Here is an 18,840-nt window from a genome sequence, read left to right as displayed (position 1 = left end):
TCCTAAGGTGTGGGACAACTCCTACTCTCTGCTAGGTTTTGATTGGCTTTCCAAAGAGGCAGTGTCCTATAAATTGCCTTCTCTGCTCTGCTTCTGCCTTATCACCAGCTGCAGGACAGGTGAGTACAGGAGAGGGAAAATTCCAGCAGCAATTCCATTTCCTAATCCTTGAAATTAGCATTGGTTATTGATTTTAAGTTAGTGGGGTGGGGGAAATAACTTTGATGTTTCAGGATAAAACTTCCTCGTTTTGCTGACACTTTCTAGTATCACTTTGACTTGATAAATAAAATGAGGAACTATTCAGAAAGCGATATGGGAGGAGGGTTTGAAAATATATTGAGGAATTATGGAATGGTTTGGGTGGGAAGGAACCTTATAGCTCATCCTGTTTCATGGGCTGAAGGAAAGGGACACCTTCCACTATAAATTATAGCTAGATATTATATAGATAATACTTTTTCTCTTCAGTTCCCAACAGAAGAGAAGTATTCCTCATTGGGATAGTATAAAGAGAAACCTATAAAAATTGTAATTTTATGTTAAAAATTAATTTTATTTTGTGTATTCAGAGCTGTTAATAACATCTGGAAATTATTTAAGATGGGAAACTTGGATCTAACAGAATGGGCTTTTCTGTCTGAGCTGCTTTTGCAAGTCAATCAGTGTTGGGGCTGACTTCAGCTCTTTGGGGATGTGTTTTTAAGGCATAATATTAATTTCATTGCATAAATATGCATTTATGGCAACTTTAGTAAAAAAAAAAAACCTGGTTTTTTTACCCCCTTTGTATGTGAAAAATCAATAAATTTCACTGGTTGGGTTTTTGCAGCAGCTCTGCTGCCTGGGTGTTTCAGTGTCTAGTGTAAAATCCATTTACAGTTCTGAGTCAGCCTGTGAGCTTAAGCCTTTGTGGTTTCACTCCAGGTGCATTTGGAAAAACCAGTCCAGTCATTGGGAAACCAATTTTAGTCACAGCCAAGTTCTATTTGTACTTTGTAGAGCCCAAAATGCCTTTTCAGGTACTTGGGAGTGGAAATTTTTTGTGACATAGACCAGTGAGTCTCAGTGCTGGAGCATTTTAATTTTTCCATGCTGAAATAGGAAGGGATTATTATGAGAGCTGGTGTCTGGGTCTGTGTCCACATGGATTTTGAATATTTCTAAGGATGGACATTCCCATCACCTCTCTGGGCATCTCAGACTAAGTCTTTTTTGATCAGTTTAAATGTACTTTTTATGGGGCTGTCTTATTAGACAGTAGGCAGTTTAGCAAATCTGTATTTAAATAGCAAAACTCCCTCAAGTACCGGAAAATTCTCAGCCAGGTGAGCTGAGAAGTGAAAGGAACACCCACATTTAGTAATTTGTTTGATTTTCTCTGCAATTGGAGGAGCTGGAATTCATCTGCAGCAATGAATTGCTGCAATTTCTCGTGGAGAGCTTCCTTCTACCTGACTCTCCTTTTTGGAATAGTTGACAGGGTAACCTCATCAGACTAGTTTGAAATATGCTGGGAATTTACATATTCTAGATCTTTGGGAAAGAGTTAAATTCATTCAAAGGGGATAAGGAAGAATTTAAGTGATTGTGCCTCGAGAATTATATTTGAGAGAAGTAAATCTGCACCACAGAAACGACCAGTTGTGGCTGCAGGTGTGATTTATTTGGGATACTTTCCAATTCCTTCCCCAGTATGAAAGCCTTGGAGAGAAAGAAACCAAACTTGAATGCAGCACAGAGTCACTTATTATTTTGTGAAATAATTAAGACATTTTCCTGAGTCCTGGCTAAACCCTGCCACTCTTCTGTTTGCTTTCTGGGTACCTTCCATCCTGAGTGTTAAGTTGGAGTAAATCTCCCTTTTTTTTTTTTTAAAGAGATTTCCTGCTGCCTCCGTTGGCTCAGCTGCTCTTGCTGATGCAATCCTGAGGAGTTTTGCTTATTCACGGCAGCCTGCAAAACTTTCACTCCAAACGTGGCATCACAGCAGCTTTGTTTTATTCTGTATTTGTGCCTAGAATCAGTTTGAGTGATTTTTTTAAAAGAGCTTTAACCTCCAGCTTTACAGTGTTCTCCCTGTCCATTTTCCTGTACCGTGGATATTTTCAGGAGCTCTCTCCAGGGAATACATTACCTCTACTCATGTTACATCCTAGGCAGCTTTCAGCTCTCACAATCCCCCAGCCCTTGGATAATATCAAATTCCTCTGGATGCCTGCAGCGTTTTCTCGGGGAGCCTTTAAAAGCCGTTTAATGGGGTTGAGTCACTCCTGAGTCATCTTTTTATCTCCCTCCTCGCAGCACAGCTGAAGGGGGAAGATGCCAATCGTCAGGAACCTGGGCAGAGCTGCCAGCCAGCTGCTCCAGAGCTCTGGATGTGGCTGTGGAGTTTCCATCGTTCCTGTGAGGTGCATCGGGGTGTCCCCACGCCAGGTGGCCTCCGATGCCAGCTTTCACTCGGTGACTTTCTCCGAGTCGGATCATCCCCGGGTGCTCATCACAGGTCAGCGTTCCTCTCATAGTTGTAATCCTCCTTCTCAGCTGAGCCCCACCACTGCTCTCCTCTCACCCCAAAGAGCACAATTCTGGAAGTAAAAATACCCCAAATATCCTGGAATTGGGATGGTCTTTTCCATCGGGTGGTAAAATGGGAACCCTGTGCAAACTTTTACTGTTTTAATTCCAGAACTCTTCTAAAACCAGTTCCTTGAGAAAAAAGTGTAGAGCCTTCCTGACTCCCTGAGAAAATCATACTAATTCCTCATGTGATACAGATAATAATGGAATTCTGTATTCTCACCTCCCTTTTCCTCTGATTTTTGTCTCTTAGGTGGTCTTGGCCAGCTCGGGGTGGGACTTGCAAAGCTGCTGAGGTAGGTCACTATTCCCTAGCTTGCTGTGGGTGAGGAATTCCAGCTTTAGCCATCACTTCTGCAAGCAATAGTTGTCTGGAAAGTTGTTTATAAAAGAATCCTGAATTTTAAATGCTATTTGTGCCTCTTAGCTTTGTAAATAATGGCTGGACTTGATGATCCTAAAGGTCTTTTCCTTAATGATTCTATAATTAAATTTTCACCATCATTTTATTTGTCCCTCCTGTGCTTGCTGTGGGTTCCTGACGTACTTTCTGAGTGTCCATCAGTCACAATTCCCAAAATAACATAATTTTTGCCTAAGGGACCGTCTGCTGAGTTGTTTGCTTCCAGTTAAATGGGAGTATTCAGAGTCTGAACCCTCAGAGTTTTCCTTCTTTTTCCTTCTCCTCTTCCCCCACCTCAAGCATAGCTACTCTGTTTTTTCCATTTTATCTTTTCAAGAAGTATGAAATGCTCCAAGAGTTCTCCCTGATCCACGTCCTTGTCCATATCCAGCTCAGCTCCAGGGTATCATTTGCTCACAGTCTTTGCTGGAGGGGATTTGGACTAAGACCAGAAGTGAGCAGACTCACTGCACTCTCTGTTGCAGTTTGAATGTTTTCTGCCATTTTTAGGATATATTTTAAAATTATCCAAATATTGGGAGGCTGGAATGTGCTCCAATGCCCCAGACTTGCTCTCTCCAAGAGCCTTGTGTTGATTAACACAAGGTCACCATTTCTCTCTTTTATTTACTTTGCTGATATAAAAGTAGCCTGCAGTTACAACAAGCCCAGTGGCAGGGGAATAAATTATCCCTGGGTAAAATTTTCAGTAAGAAAAGGATAGGAAAGTTTCTTTTCTAAACGTATTTTCATTTTCTAAAAAATTTCTCCATCTTTATATAGTCCTTGACTGCTACTAGAAGTATTTAATCATTTTTTAAGATGCTATGTTGACATTCAAAGGATTGTTGGGGTTTTTTTTGTTTAGTGCAATAACTGATTTTATTGTGGAAATTGTTGTTCTTCTGCTATCACTCCTGCAAAACAAAATAGCAATGTAGCAACTGATGGATTATCTCAAAAAGCTGTGGACTCACTGTTCCATGTGGGTATTTTTACACAGGAAACGCTTTGGAAAGAACAATGTGATCTTGTCTGACATTAGAAAGCCTGCAGATAATGTTTTTTATAGTGGTAAGTGACTGGGGAAGCACATGGAAAAAAAAAAGCTTGACTTTGCCTCTGATGTTTATAAACTAATTATCAAAGTGATAAGTGGATTACACTGACAAGCTGCTGTTCAAACCTTCTGCACGATGCCTTCCTGCTTTGAAATCTTGCCAAGATCATGATTTCTTCTATTCTTCCCTTTTCCTAAATATTTCTCTTTGCATTTTTTCACTGCTGCTTTGCCTTGCTGCTGACCAAAATATCAACTTGAGGCACATCATGCTGCTACTGTAAAAAGAGATGCTTTGATTCTTTTGAAAGAAGTTGGAAGTGAAACTTGTGCTGTTTTTCCCTCCTCAGGGAAATTTATTATAAGGTGGATATAGAGTAGGATTTTAGATTCTTTCATTTTCACTGGAAACTTGCTAAAATTTTTCCTCAACATTGCTGTTTAGTGATATATTTAGGTGGTAGAAACAGCACCCTGAGCTTCATGCAGAACCTTCCTTACATCCATCCTTGACAGCCAATTTCCCACTTCTTCCATCCCTTCCAGGTCCTTTTATCTTCGCCGATATCTTGGACTACAAGAACCTGCGGGAGATCGTGGTGAACAACCGGATAACGTGGCTCTTCCACTACAGTGCCCTGCTCAGTGCTGTGGGAGAGGCCAACGTGCCCTTGGCCAGAGCTGTCAATATCACTGGTATGTGGTGGGTTTGAGTGCAGAAAGATGTGTCAGGGAGGTTTAGGGTGGATATCAGGATATCCCCCAGAGGGTGGTGGGGTACTGGAACAGCTCCCCAGGGAATGGTCGCAGCCCCAAGGCTGCCAGAGCTCCTGGAGATTTTGGATAATGCTCTCAGGGTGGGATTGTTGGGGTGTCTGGGCAGGGCCAGGAGTTGGATCAATGGTCCTGATGGATCCCTTTGAGCTCAGGATATTCTATAATTCCTACAGTAACTTGAGAAGGCAGAAATATTCTGATAAATCATGTTTTGTTTTGTTTTTTTGCCAGGTTTACACAATATTCTGGATATTGCAGCTGAGCATAATTTGAGGCTCTTTGTTCCAAGCACAATTGGAGCCTTTGGACCTACCTCCCCTCGAGATCCAACTCCTGATCTCTGCATCCAGAGACCAAGGACAATCTATGGAGTCTCCAAGGTCCATGCTGAACTCATGGGAGAAGTGAGAACTTTTTCTTTTATTTATCTCCTAAAAGTCCTGGGAGAACTTTACTGTCACAGGTTGTCCAGAGAGGCTGTGGCTGCCCTTGGAAGTGTCCAAGGCCAGGTTGGATAGGGCTTGGAACAATCTGAGATAGTGGAAGGTGTCCCTGCCCATGGCAGGGGTTTGAAATGAGATGTTCTTTAAGGTCCCTTCCAACCCAGGCCATTCCATGATTCTGTGATTGTAACTTCATTGCTTTGGTAACATTCCTCACTCGTTCTTTTCCCAGTCTTTCCTTCTTTCAGACTTTAGTACTCAGCCATAGTCTGAGGCAGCTCTGAAGGTCAAATATCTTTTCAGTTTTGTTGGGAAAAGCACAAAGAATGGGAAGCTGGCAACCAGCTGGCTTTTAGTATAATTCCTTTCCCTGTTTTTTATGGCTGTGGCCTCTCTGCCTTGTCTCAGTGCCCATGTGAATGGCACTGCAGAAAGGACAGTGCACAAAGCCTTGTGACAGCAGGTACACAATGATGACTTTTGCTCCTGTTCCCCAGAAAAAAAAGTCTTTAAAGCCAAAGCCATGGGAATCTGCATATGCACAACTTCTCTTTTGGCTTTGTAGTATATCTATTTTTAGTTATTTATAACCAGCATTTTTAAAGCTGATAGTTTTATACAGTTTCTGAGCACCAGTCAGAGCTGCAGGAGTAACCAATCCATGGCAAGAATTCCTATTTACTGACGTGGATGTGAGCTGGAAAAGGGCAAGCAGCGAGATCAGCTGCCTGGCAGGGCATGGGGATTGTTCAGGAGCTCCTTTCCTTTCATCCCTGTCCTGGGACAGCTGAATTCACCCTGTGGCAGATTTTTCTTGAAAAATTTTGGCTGTGTGACCAACTCCTGGTGTGTGACCCTGTGTTTCTCCCCTCCCTCCCCAGTACTACCACTACAGGTATGGCCTGGACTTCCGCTGCCTCAGGTATCCAGGGATTATCTCTGCTGACTCCCAGCCTGGTGGGGGAACAACTGGTGAGTGACTGGTGAGGGCTGGACAGGGACTTTGGACAAGGGCAAGGGGGAATGGTTTCCCAGTGCCAGAGGGCAGAGTTAGATGGGATACTGGGAAGGAATTCCTCCCTGTGAGGGTGGTGAGGCCCTGGCACAGGTTTCCCAGAGAAGCTGTAGCTGCCCCTGGATCCCTGAAAGTGTCCAAGGCCAGTCTGGGAGACTTGGATCAACCTGGGGTGGTGAGTAGCATCACTTCCCATGGCAGGAGGGTTGGAACTGGATGGTTGTTAAGCTCCCTTCCAACCCAAACCACTCTGATTTCAGGATGAATAACACACAGTCCTGCTGCCAGATTTGAGACAGAAGACTTTGGGGGTGGTCTGAGCTTCGTTGGCTGTCATGAAGTCCACAGCACAGATCACACACATCCATTATTCTCTCCCCCAGATTATGCTGTCAAGATTTTCCACGATGCCATGAAAACTGGCAAATTCAAGTGTTACCTGAGGCCAGACACTCGGCTGCCCATGATGTACATCGATGACTGCCTGAAGGCCACGCTGGAGATCATGGAGGCTCCTGCAGAAGCCCTGACCATGAGGACCTACAACATCAGTGCCATGAGCTTCACTCCTGAGGAGCTGGCCCAGGAGGTGCAGAAGTATGTCCCTGAACTCGAGATGACCTACAACGTGGATCAAGTCAGGCAGGCCATAGGTTAGTATCTTCCCTGGCAGCAGATAAGAAAAACATCAAGGGCAAAATAAAGTCCCTTTTCATTATAGGCACTTGCAAACTGCTCCTGTGCAGTTCAAGCCTTATGGTTTGATCTCTACTAAAGCTGAATTTCAAACATCTCAAAATTCAGAAAGATTTTTTCCTAAACCTCACCTTTCTTGCTTCTTTTTTTTTTTTTATTTGTTCCCTGCAGCTGACAGTTGGCCCATGAACTTCGACGACAGCAATGCCCGCAGGGATTGGGGTTGGAAACACGATTATGACCTCCCCGAGCTGGTGACCACGATGTTTGGCTACCTTGGGTCTGACTCCAGGATTGCTCAAGCTAACTGAAATGCTTTCAGATGTTTCCAGATTTCCACAGAGGACCAGGAAGAAATGGCTGAATTTTAGTTTCTAGTTTTCTGAGTCTTAGAGCATGTCAGTTACTAATTTTCGTAAGTAGCGACAGAGTTGGGCAGAAACGTCCTGTAGCTGGAATGTCCTTTAGATAAACAACATCACTGGGTGCTGTCCCCAAACAGCACTGCTGACAAACACAGAATTCTTGAACTTTCACACTTAGGAAAAAGAAAACACTAAAAAAAAAAAAAAAAAGGCACTTAGTCCTGGCTGATGGCTCTCCAATCATTCCTGCCTCTTCCTCGGCAAACAACATGGGATGGCATTGTCCAACCTGGCATTTCAGGCATATCCTGAAAAGTCAACTATAGGTTTTGCATTTTCCTGTTGCAGGATGTCAGGCTGTAGTAAGATAAGATCCTTTCTACTCTTTGCTTACAAAAGAGACATCAGAAATGCTGTTTCATGTATCCAAATTGCAGGGGGTCGTTGCAATTCTAGTTTGAAACCAAACTTTGGTCGATAGCTCCTATTTATGTCTGTATTTAGTGCTGTCTAAGCATACACTTTTCTATACCTAGGGCATACAGAGTAGCATCCTTACAATGCTGCTTATAAATGTGAAGTGGAATAGGACTTGAATTCTCATGATGCTTTAAAAAAAAACAAGGTTTACAAGCAAAGCTTTGTCCTGTTCTCTGCAAGTGCCGCTGCCTCCGGTGCAACCTCGGAGGGAGAGCTGAAATCCGAAGAGCTGCTCCATGGATGTGAGTCAGGGTGGGATTTCAGGCAGCCCAAGCCCCTCTCTGGGTTTATGAGCAGTACTTTTGGTTCTCCCAGTTGTTTGGTGTCCCTGCAGTGCAGGATGACAGACTGCCTGGAGCAAGTTTTAAAGGTGGGCTGAGGATGGAGCCTTGTTAGAGTCATGTCAGCCTTGGAAATCTTTCCTGTTCACCCCCTTTTCCACATGCACTGTGTTTGTAGGTGCTGTTCATGTGTAACTCATACCCTTTTACTCTCCAGAGAGGGATCCAGAAGCTGAAAGCATCTCCTAGCTACAGCTGAGGGCTGTTCTGCTCGTTGAGTTTCATTCACAGGAGATTCTGGGATGAACAAGGGAGTTTTAGTAGATGCGTGAGAGGAAGAGATGTCAGCTCAAAAGCTACTTAGGAGACTTCAGGAAATGACAAACTGGAGAGACAGGGAAGTCATTTTAGGTAAAATACCAATTTCCATGGATGTGAGTCTGAGCTGTCAGCTACTCTAGCTGTGAAACAGCCTCTGGGAGCTTTGGATTTTATTTTATTTTTTCAAAGGAGAAATATCTTTCATTTTCAAAATGACTGGAAATTCCCTACAGGAAGCTCTCCATATTTTTTCTTGTCTTGTATACTCCAGTAGTGTGTGTAGGTAAACACATTCAAGTATTTTTATTTTTATTTTGCCTACAACTTGTTTGCTTCGTTTTCTGTGATGGTGCTTTGGTGGTTGTGAGTCTGTTGCGTTCTCTGTAACTCTGCCATGATCAGATTTTTGTCTCTTGTGCAGGAGTTCTCCTGCAGGGAATATGTTTCCTCATAAAAGTAACCTTCCAGTGAAGATTCTGTGGTGAAACCCAGTTATTAGAAACATTTGTTACACTTGTATCTCTTGTTTTTGTACTTTTGTTGTTTCATCTGTGGGCAAAGTAGGAATTTCCCAGGTATTTAAGCTCAAGGGTCGTGGTTGTTACTGAAACATTTTCATATTGTTTACACTGCTGAAAGGACAAGTTTTTAAACCTTGGCCACTGTTGTAACTCTCAAAAGCTCAAGTGTAATTTTTGGCCCAATGGGTCAGTGAAGTTGGCCCTCCCTTCATACCATGCAAGGAGAGACTGGCTGGGATTTATCCTCTGCCCTGCAAAAAGGGTTGGATCCAGACTGGATTATCTCCCAGGGACCTGGAGCCAGCAGATGAAGGGCAGTAAAGGATCTGAAGTGTCTTGTCCACTCCTCAATGCCTCTGTTCCACCCTTGGGAAGTGTAAAATAAAAAGTTGTTGATGGATCTCACTCCATTTCCTAATGGCACTCAAAGTCCTGGGGTCTGATCCCCTCAGCCTCATTCCAGCTCCAGTTTAGCTGGAGTCAGTGAGAGTGAGGAGCAGGAATGTTCTTTTTTCCTGAAATGCACTGTCCTTGTTGGTGGAATTACACAAAAGCCTTGGAACAGCTGTCAGAGCAAAGGTGAAATCCAAACCTGTGGCATTTTGAACAAAATTTTATATTTTTCCTGCTAAGATGTTGTTTGCTTTATGTAGGACCAGACATTTCAGTAACTTAAATTTTTCAAAATTGAAACAAACCATGTTCCAATAGAGAGTGGTCTGGAGGTAACTGTGGTGACAATCAGGGAATGTCATTCAATGTGTCTGCAAGGTCTGAGTCTTGTTTGAAATTCTCATATTCAATCTGACCAATGCTCTGTACATTTTTCCCCCATGTCTTTCACATTAACTTCTCCTGTAATTATGTCACATTTTTTTTTCTGTATTAAACCAACCTGATGTGGTACAAACCTTTTGCTACCAGTTTGAAGTCTGACTTCTGACAGAGACTGCCCTCACAACACTTGAGCACTGTGGCTGTTAAATTACCTATTCAGGGAAAAAAAAAAGAAAAAGGTTGTTAAGAATATTTTTTCAACTATTGTAAGTTGTGGGTGATGCCTACTTTAATAAAATCCTATGCAGATGGATCCTGGGTTTGTCATCCTTGGGTAAAGCAGGTGAGAGCAGTGCTGGAGGCTCCTGGTCAGTGCTGGGGGAGCCAAGAGGGCTGGAGAGGGACTTGGGACAAGGGATGGAGGGACAGGACACAGGGAATGGCTTCAAACTGCTAGAGGGGCAGGCTTAGATGGGATATTGGGGAGGAATTCTTAGCTGTGAGGGTGGTGAGGCCCTGTTGAGCCTTGTTTTGTGTCTGAGCAGGTCCTGTCTCCAGTTATTGCACAACCTGTGATGGACAAGCTTGTGCAGGGATGGGTGAGGAGAGCATTCTCCTCATAACTCCCCACAGACCCACCCTGCCTCCTTAATCCATGGATAAACCCTCCCTGCAGGTGAAACCAGGCCTTTCCCTCCTCCCACACCTCAGCTTTCCAATGATGGGAACCTCTAGTGGAGAAAACTCCTCTTGACCACGATTTAATGACTGTGACCATTGTGCTTCTTGTGGAATGGGAGGGTGTTGCAGCACAGTGCTCTTCCCAGCTGCTTCCCTTGATCCAAACCAAGGATCTTGTTGAGTCCTGTTTGTCACATGCCCAGCCTGGCTTTTAGAAGTGCCAGAGCTGCTGCAGCTGGAGCCAGGCTGGCAGAGCTGGGGGTGTTCACCTGGAGAAGAGAAGGATCCAGGGAGACCTCAGAGCTCCTGCCAGTGCGTAAAGGAGCTCCAGGAGAGCTGGAGAGGGATTTAGGACAAGGGATTGAAAACCAGGACAAAGGAAATGGCCTTAAATTGAAGGATGATGGGTTTAGATGGGATATTGGGAAGGAATTCTTGGCTGTGAGGCTGCTGAGGCCCTGGCACAGGTTGCCCAGGGAAGCTGTGGCTGCCCCTGGATCCCTGGAAGTGTCCACAGGCTGGATGGGGCTGGGAGCTGCTTTCTCCTCTTGGCTGCTTAAGACATAAAACAGGTGCTGGAAGAGGAGGAAGCTCCTTCCCTCAGTGGAAAGGTGTGAGGGATGTGAGGGATTAACCCCTGTGCTTTTGGAAAACCCCTCCTGCCACTCCTTGGGATGGAATCAACTAACAACTAATCTAATAATCTAACTGACAAACTAATAATCAAACTAACACAGTTTGTCAGGAGCTCTGTGTTCCTGCAGGGAAGAGAAGTTGAGCCCAGGGAGTGAAGAGAGGAGAGCACCTGGCTTATCCAGAGGGAAATCCAGGAGCTGGGATCTCCACCTGGCAGCCTCCTCGCCAAACTCCACATTTCCATTGGGATTGATGGCTTTCCTGACCTCCTGCAGGCAGGCAGTGTCTATTTTAGGTGACCATCAGCTGGCATTTGCCCTTCTCCTGGAGCCTCAGGCCAGACAAATGCTCTCCAGGCTATTTCTGGCTTTTACAGCATAACTGTATGTGATCCTAAATTCCCCGTAGGACTGAGTGCCTGTGGCATGCTGGGGCTGAGGGGCAGGGAGGGGGAAGCTCCTGGAGCAATTCCAGGGATTTAAGGATGGCTGAGATGACACAGAGCAGCTCAGAGTTGGCACACACAGCTGTGGAGATGCAATTCAAAAGACATTTATGCTTCGGCAGCACCATTGTGGGAGCTAAATCTGGAGTGGGCATTGCTCAGCCAGGAAAGAAAGTTGCTTCCTGCCCCTGATACTACAACTGGGAGCAGTTTAGATATTTTTCTGCCCCTACAGTCCTTGTAGAGCCTCCTGGAGCTCCTGAGAAGGTGCAGCACACAGGTTAGCATTAACTTTGGAGGGGATTTAAACTTTTTGACAAAAAATATAAACACTCTTGTGCCTTCTCCCCCCATCTCAAATGGGTTCCCACCATAAAAAAGATCTCAGGTGCAGGATAATATTTCTTCTGACCTCAAGAAGAGCTCTGATATTTCATTCTGGGGAAGAAAAACTTCAGAGAGACATTAGAGCTCCTGCCAGTGCCTAAAGGGGCTCCAGGAGAGCTAGAGAGGGACTTGGAACAAGGGATGGAGGGACAGGACACAGGGAATGGCTTCAAACTGGAAAAGGGGAGATTTGGGTGGGATATTGGGAAGGAATTGTTGGCTGTGAGGGTGGTGACGCCCTGGCACAGGTTACCCACAGAAGCTGTGGCTGCCCCTGGATCCCTGGAAGTATCCAAGGCCAGGCTGGACAGGGCTTGGAGCAACCTGGGACAGTGGAAGTTGTCCCTGGCTATGGAATGGGGTGGGAATGGGATGTTCTTTAAGGTCTCTTGCAATCCAAACCATTCCATGACTCTGTGAACTCTTCCACAGGTCAATGTGAAGTTGAATGGAAAACAGACCCTGGAGAGGGTGTTTTTTAGTTCACATATAAAAAAATCTCAGGTTTTCCCAGCCAAGCTTTCCCAGGGTAGCAAATGAGACCCTAAAGGTGTGTAGCTCCCAGCCTGTGCTGGCTGTGGTTGTCCTTGGATCCATGGCTTTGGTTGGCACCATCTGTCATTGTCCTGAAGGGGAAAGCAGCTGAGTGCCCAAACCCCTGTCAGTTTGGGGCAGGGAGGGATTTGGGGCTGTGGGACAACAGCACAGTTTTACCCAGATTACATCTTTTTCCTGCTCTTTGTTTCCCTCCCAACCCCATCCCTGAGAATAGTTCAGGGATAAGCCTGCAATAAAACCATGCCCAGCAGGAAATTCTGAGGCAGTGACCCTATTTTGGATGACGAATTAATTCAATAAATGGCAACAGCAAGGCTGTGCCAGCCAGAGGGGGCTCAGGTTAACCCTATCCCTTGGGACCTCACACCAACATTTCCAGCCTCATTTTCCACCACACCCCTGAAATTTGGACATCCAGGCATGCCTGGGAAGAAGCAGGATATTCTGGAATATCTTCCCATTATCAAATCCTATATCCCCTGTCCCTTATCACTGTGTCCTCCTCACCACTGTTTGCTCAGCACATCCCTGCCTTTTCTCCTGACCCTCTGAGCTTTGTCCAGGGGGGAAGGTTGGATCCTATTCCTGGCAGGATAAATGCATCCTCAGGAACTTCCCTGGATTTGGAGCATTCCTAAAAAGGAGGAGGTTCTTGGCAGGGCACACCCAGCTCCAAGGACACAGCGAGAGGATCGTTTTTTGGCAAGGCAGGGGCATTGCTGCCGCCTGGGTGGTGCAACAGGTCCTTCATGTCTGCAAATTCCGGGTTAAAGATCCATCCTCGGCAGGGCTGTTGCGAAAGGGATGAGTCAGAGGAGACAAAGTAAAGTCCAGAGTTCGTCCCCTTTGACCAACGCTGCCCAAAATCCACCAGATTTGGGGCATTTGAAAAGCTCTTCCTCCTGGACCTTTGTGATCCTGAGAGACTCTCATGGGAGGTTTACGGACAGTCCTTAGTTTTCTAGTCCTTGTAATTTTAAGAAAAAATTGATCTTCTGGAAGTGAATATGAACTGTATGAACTCAAAAATCTGCAGTTAATTTTTAAGACTGTCAAGTTGTAATATTTTATTATTGTTTTATTTATAATAATACTTTATCTTACTATCTTGCTGAATTTAGTAGGATCAGTTTTTCACTGTATCCACAGCAACATGCCTTTGGTAAATAGAGGAATGACACCATTATTGCTCAGATATGGCTTCCCAACCTTTCCTAAATTGTGATTAACTGCTAAAATGACTTTTTTTTTTTGTATGGTGTCTTATAGTTTGTCATAGAGTGTCTGAGTGTGTTTGTCTATACACAAACACCACCCCAAGGACGCTGTTTCATGGAATAAGTTGTTTATTGAGCTCCAGCACCAGGGATACTCAGTTTGGTGTGGATTTATGATTGATGTGGGTGTCGAATGAAATTTAAAATGTTCATTTTGCAAAGAGATGCCTCCTACCTCTACCTGGGTCCAGTGCCACCCTGGGACTGGACATGTCTCTCCACACTTTCCCCAGCTGTGCTTCTCTTTGGGGAATGTAAAGGAGGAAAGGTCAATAAATGAACAATTTCCCTTTGTTCATGTTTCTCTTTTTTTATAATCTTTCCTCCTTCCACATCCATGTGTTTTTTCCATGGTTAGGTGTGGGTTAAGCAGGTCTGAAGCTCTGCCAGGGACCAAGAGATGCCACACTTGGCCTGATTGGAAGAAAAATGTGCTTTGGAAACTGGGAAAAACCCCAATTCCTCCTGCAATGTTTTCCCCACTTGAAGGTGGTGTGGAAACTGACATACAGAACAAAAAAATGTAATTCCCAATTGGATCAGAGCCAAATTTGCCAGAACTGAGTGCAGGAAGAGGAGGAGGAAGAGGGGTCAGGGAGGTGCAGATCCTGCTCATCCAAGCCCAGGACAGCTGATCACAGAAACAGAGAATGGAATATTATCATTAAGGTGGGAAAATCCTCCGAGATCATCAAGTCCAACTTTTGACTGGATACCACCATTCCCACTAAACCACATTGTGAAGAATATTCTCCTTCCCCCCACAAGTCCCTTGATCCACACCACGATCCCACCACATCTACTCTCACTTCTCCATGAATATTTCCTCCTCCATCAAAGGCAGGGACTTGCAAAGCCTTAAGAAGGGCACAGGGTCCACCCAGATGTTTGCTCAGCTGTATTTTCTCTGCTGTCTGGCTGAGGAGCTGCCAAGGAGACAGCAATACCTTTATTCCTCCATCCATTCATCCATCCATCCATCATCCATCCTTCTCTTCCATCCATCCATCCATCCATCCATCCATCCATCCATCCATCCATTTATCCATCCATCCATTTATCCATCCATCCATCCATCCATCCATCCATCCATCCATCCATCCATCCATCCATCCATCCATCCTCCCATCCATCCATGGGACTCCCAGCCCTCCTGGCTGGAACAGCTGTCCCATCCCTGGCACAGGACCATCAGGGTCACACAGGTCACACCATGGATGACCAAGCAGACATTTGAGTGCCAATGACCCCGGGGCTGTTTGCTCTGTTGGCAGTGTGTCCCAGGATCAGTGCCAGGAGCACATTTCCCACTTCCAGCCTTCCTGCCCGGCAACAGCAGCCTGAGATCATCCTGAACCTTTGGGGGACACAGAGGGGACATTTCCCACCTGTCCCCAGGCACGTAGGCCTGGCAGGAGGCTGAGGCCATCAGGGTCTGCATCCCACAGGAATGGTGGCACCTCAGTCCCTGGGAACACACCATGGCCCCCTCCAGCCAATGGGTCTGTGCAAAGGCCTGGGGAAATTTGGGGAGGTTTTGGTTCTCCAGAGGTTACAACACAGCCATGGGGTGAAGGGGGGTGTGATGGGAAAGGGCAGTTTTGTGCACAGGAGGAATTGTTGGGCTGGGAATCCGAGGAGGGAGCACAGACCACAGTCCCCAGGCTGCTTGCTGAAGGCAAATCAAAAGATAATTAAATTTTTAAAAATCCATAAAAATGGTAGAATCACAGAATGGTTTGGGTTGTGACCTTAGAGATCAGCTTGTTCCAACACCCTGCCATGGGCAGGGACACCTTCCACTATCCCAGGTTGCTCCAAGCCCTGTCCAGCTTGGACTTGGACACTTCCAGGGATCCAGGGGCAGCCACAGCTTCTCTGGGCAACCTGTGCCAGAGCCTCCCCACCCTCACAAGGTGATATTCCTTCCCAATATCCCATCTATCCCTGCCCTATGTCAGTTTTCAGGCCTTATTTCAGTTTTCAGGCCCTGTTCAGACTCTGAATGCAGTGGTGATGATGCAGTGACAGCAGCGCTCCTCACACTGAACTCAAAGCCTGGATTCTCTTCCAACATCTCTCCATTTTTGCCAAGAAGATTCCACTCATGGCTCTGGCTGATGCTTTTTAATGATGGCTTTTTTTCCCATGGCTGGGGATCAGATATTTGCTGAGCTGGAGGTCTGAGCTGCTCGCCTGCCAGTTCCCAAATTCCCTCCCATGGCAGCCACCTGCCATTCCACCAGAAGCTGCATCTCCATCTCATCCAAGACACTTGGAGCCACTCACAGCTTTCCTTGTCTGGCCAGGGCAGGGGTCTCGATCCTGCTGAGGTGCCTGTTGAAGTGGAAAGTTTAATTTAAGGCTTAACTTGTCCTCTCCCCAGGAGCCTTTAATTAGCTGGTGCTGGTTTGGCTGTGATGCTGGAGTGCAGGTGGTGGAGGTTGCTCTGCTCTGGGCATGGAAGATGCAGTGATTGTGCAAATTTGGGGTGTGCCTGGGGCAAGCAGCACTGCTGGGGCAGGAGAAGCCTTTGGAAAGAAGATGATCCAAGGGCTGGAGCTCCTCTGCTCTTGAGACAGGCTGGCAGAGCTGGGGGTGTTCACCTGGAGAGGAGAAGGATCCAGGGAGACCTCAGAGCTCCTGCCAGTGCCTAAAGGGGCTCCAGGAGAGCTGGAGAGGGACTTGGGACAAGGGATGGAGGGACAGGACACAGGGAATGGCTTTAAGTTGAAAGAATCCAAAGCTAGATGAGGTATTGGGAAAAAATTCCTGGCTGTGAGGGTGGTGAGGTCCTGGTACAGGTTGCCCAGAGAAGCTGTGGCTGCCCCTGGATCCCTGGAAGTGTCCAAGGCCAGGTTGGATGGGCTTGGAGCAACCTGGGATGGTGGAAGGTGTCCCTGCCCATGGCAGGAGGGTAGGAATGGTTTGATCCTCAAGGTCCTTTCCAATCCAAACTCTTCTGGGATTCTATGTAAGATTTTTCCATGTCCAGACTTGGTGCCAGAGGAACATCTGGCCCAGGATTCTTCTGAACTCCAGAGAAGTGGCGCAAAGAAGGATTTTGGAGAAGTGGGGAGGTAAAGGATTCTCCATCCTCACACACTGAGCTCAGGCCAAAAAAGCTGCTTTGCTTTATCACATCCTCTCTCCTCTGCACCATGGATTTTTAAAACTTAATGCATTGTGACATCAGCAGAGGCTGATGATCCAAAACTTCCCAAATGCTGGATTTTGTTTGGATATTTTATTGTTTTATGTTTTCCAGGGAAAATTATGGTTATGCACAATTGGGATACACTTGTTTCTGTGAAAGCAGCTCTCCCCTTCCCAGCTGTATCACTACTTTCATGGAATCATGGAATCATAGAATTACAGAATCATAGAACAAGCAGGAGGCCAGGATGGGAGGCTCATGGAAAAAAAGAGGAAATTGTTCCTTGAAATAAGTCCCAGGGGTCTTAAAAATAGGAATTGATGGGGTAGGGACCGAATCCCTCCAGAGAAGGTCACATTCAAGCAGGGAACACAACCAGGTGATCTGCTGGGACAGGATGCATGGGACCAGCATTGCTTTTTACGTTTTTTTCCTAAAAAAATAAGCTTTTCTTCTTGGAACCTTGCCATTCCCCCTTTTTCTTCCCTAAGCTCCTGTGCCATAGGAATCTGGAGCCTTCTTCCCAAGGAAATCAAGTATTACATGCCTGAATGTTATTCCATTTGCCCACCAGCCCTTCCCTAGCAATCCTTGTGATATCCAATGATATCACTGAGAGGCAGAGAGACAAAAAATGCAGAAAATTTAGAAAATTTTCTAGAAGTTTAGACATTTGTAGAAAATTTGAGGCAGGAGCAGCTGGAAGGAGTGAGAGAGAGATGCCTTGGGGTGAGCTGAACCCCACATCAGACACAAGAGGAGCCCCAGGTGACACAGGTGGCTCCCAGGTCTCTCTCCCATTCGCTGTTACTTTCACCCCAAAATGTGGGCTCATCTTGCCATCTGCTGGTGCAATCTAGAGGCTGTGAGAGGAGAAGGATTGGGGCACAGAGAACCCAGGTGAAGGATAAATCCAGGACAAGGACAAGGGGAGTACTCAGCTCTGTGCTGCTGTTGTCACCCCTGGTGAGGACCAGCCTGGTCAGGAGGGGACCAAGCACTGCCTTGCAAGGTAGTTTTTTGTTTTCCAGAAGGTTTTCCTTGCTCCTGGATCTACCAATTCCTGTTTAAATGTGTTTATCCTCATTATGCATTGCTCCCCTCCTAAACCTCCCTCAGGATCCCTTCCCAATGGACCCCAGGCTTGGCTCAGGGATGTTCCCTCCTCTGGCTCATCACTGCTGCTGCTCTCCTGCTTCCACCTTCCTCGACACAGACATCCCAAGGATGAGCTGCAGGTGGCCTGGCATGGACCTTGATGGAGTTAGGAGGCTCTAAAACCCACCCCAGGAGAGATCCATGGACAGCAGGAGGAGCAAGAGGATCTCTCCCATGGGAAAACACGGATGTGCTGGGAGCAGAGGGACATGGGGGACACTCTCTGCAGGTCTGGGGGATGTGTCCTGAAAATGCAATGCCATGCTTAGCACGGTGCTGGTGGTGTTTTGATTTGGTCCAACATCTTTAATAGGGATTTTTGGAAGAAATTTTGAAGCACATTGCGCCCCATTATTCCTCCAGAAGCTTCTGTGGATGAACCATCTCCACAGCTGGATTTTGGGGATTGCTGAGCCACTCGGAGGTTTTGTTCATTCCTCTGGCCTGGACCTGATGGGCACAAAGCAACCCCAGTGCCTTCCCCAGCAGCTTTTGGAGGATGGCTGGATCAGTGAAAGGAGTCAGGAGAGGGAGCCAGAGCCTCAGCTGAGAGCTTTGAGAGCTGCAGGAAGGACTCACCACTGTGGGGATATCCCAAATTACACAGCCATCCCCTCTGGAGCCCATCCCAGCCACATTCCAGGGTGTTCAGAGCACTTCAGAGCCCAAATTTTTGGAGATTGTCGTTGTCTCATAGAATCATAGCTTGGAAAAAACCCTCTAAGATCCTTGAGTCCAGCTGTTTTGGCTGGGATAGAGTTAATTTAAGGGATGTTCAGGGAAATTTGGCAGCCCAATCACAATGTCTCAAGGATGGGAGGA

General features: G+C 46.1%; 1 protein-coding gene across 2 annotated transcripts; it reads left to right on the top strand.

Annotated features, from left to right (window-relative positions):
* Positions 1-10,032, top strand: LOC146440465 (L-threonine 3-dehydrogenase, mitochondrial-like). 2 transcript variants are annotated; one of them, XM_085057142.1, is made up of 9 exons: positions 1-119; positions 2,305-2,506; positions 2,834-2,876; positions 3,987-4,057; positions 4,590-4,739; positions 5,052-5,224; positions 6,145-6,235; positions 6,662-6,931; positions 7,146-10,032. In XM_085057142.1, exons 2-9 carry the CDS (start codon positions 2,323-2,325, stop codon positions 7,283-7,285), a joined length of 1,122 nt encoding a protein of 373 aa, XP_084913268.1. In that variant the 5' UTR covers positions 1-119; positions 2,305-2,322; the 3' UTR covers positions 7,286-10,032. The 2 variants fall into 2 exon arrangements, with proteins under 2 accessions (XP_084913268.1, XP_084913269.1); XM_085057143.1 differs by having other exon boundaries at positions 3-119; positions 2,310-2,506.
* The last annotated feature ends 8,808 nt before the right edge of the window (positions 10,033-18,840 follow it).

Source organism: Lichenostomus cassidix, chromosome 3 (genome assembly GCF_008360975.1).
Source record: "Lichenostomus cassidix isolate B80296 chromosome 3, HeHo_3.0, whole genome shotgun sequence".
In the NCBI taxonomy this organism is placed as follows: Eukaryota; Metazoa; Chordata; class Aves; order Passeriformes; family Meliphagidae; genus Lichenostomus; species Lichenostomus cassidix.
This window is presented reverse-complemented; position numbering and strand designations above follow the sequence as displayed.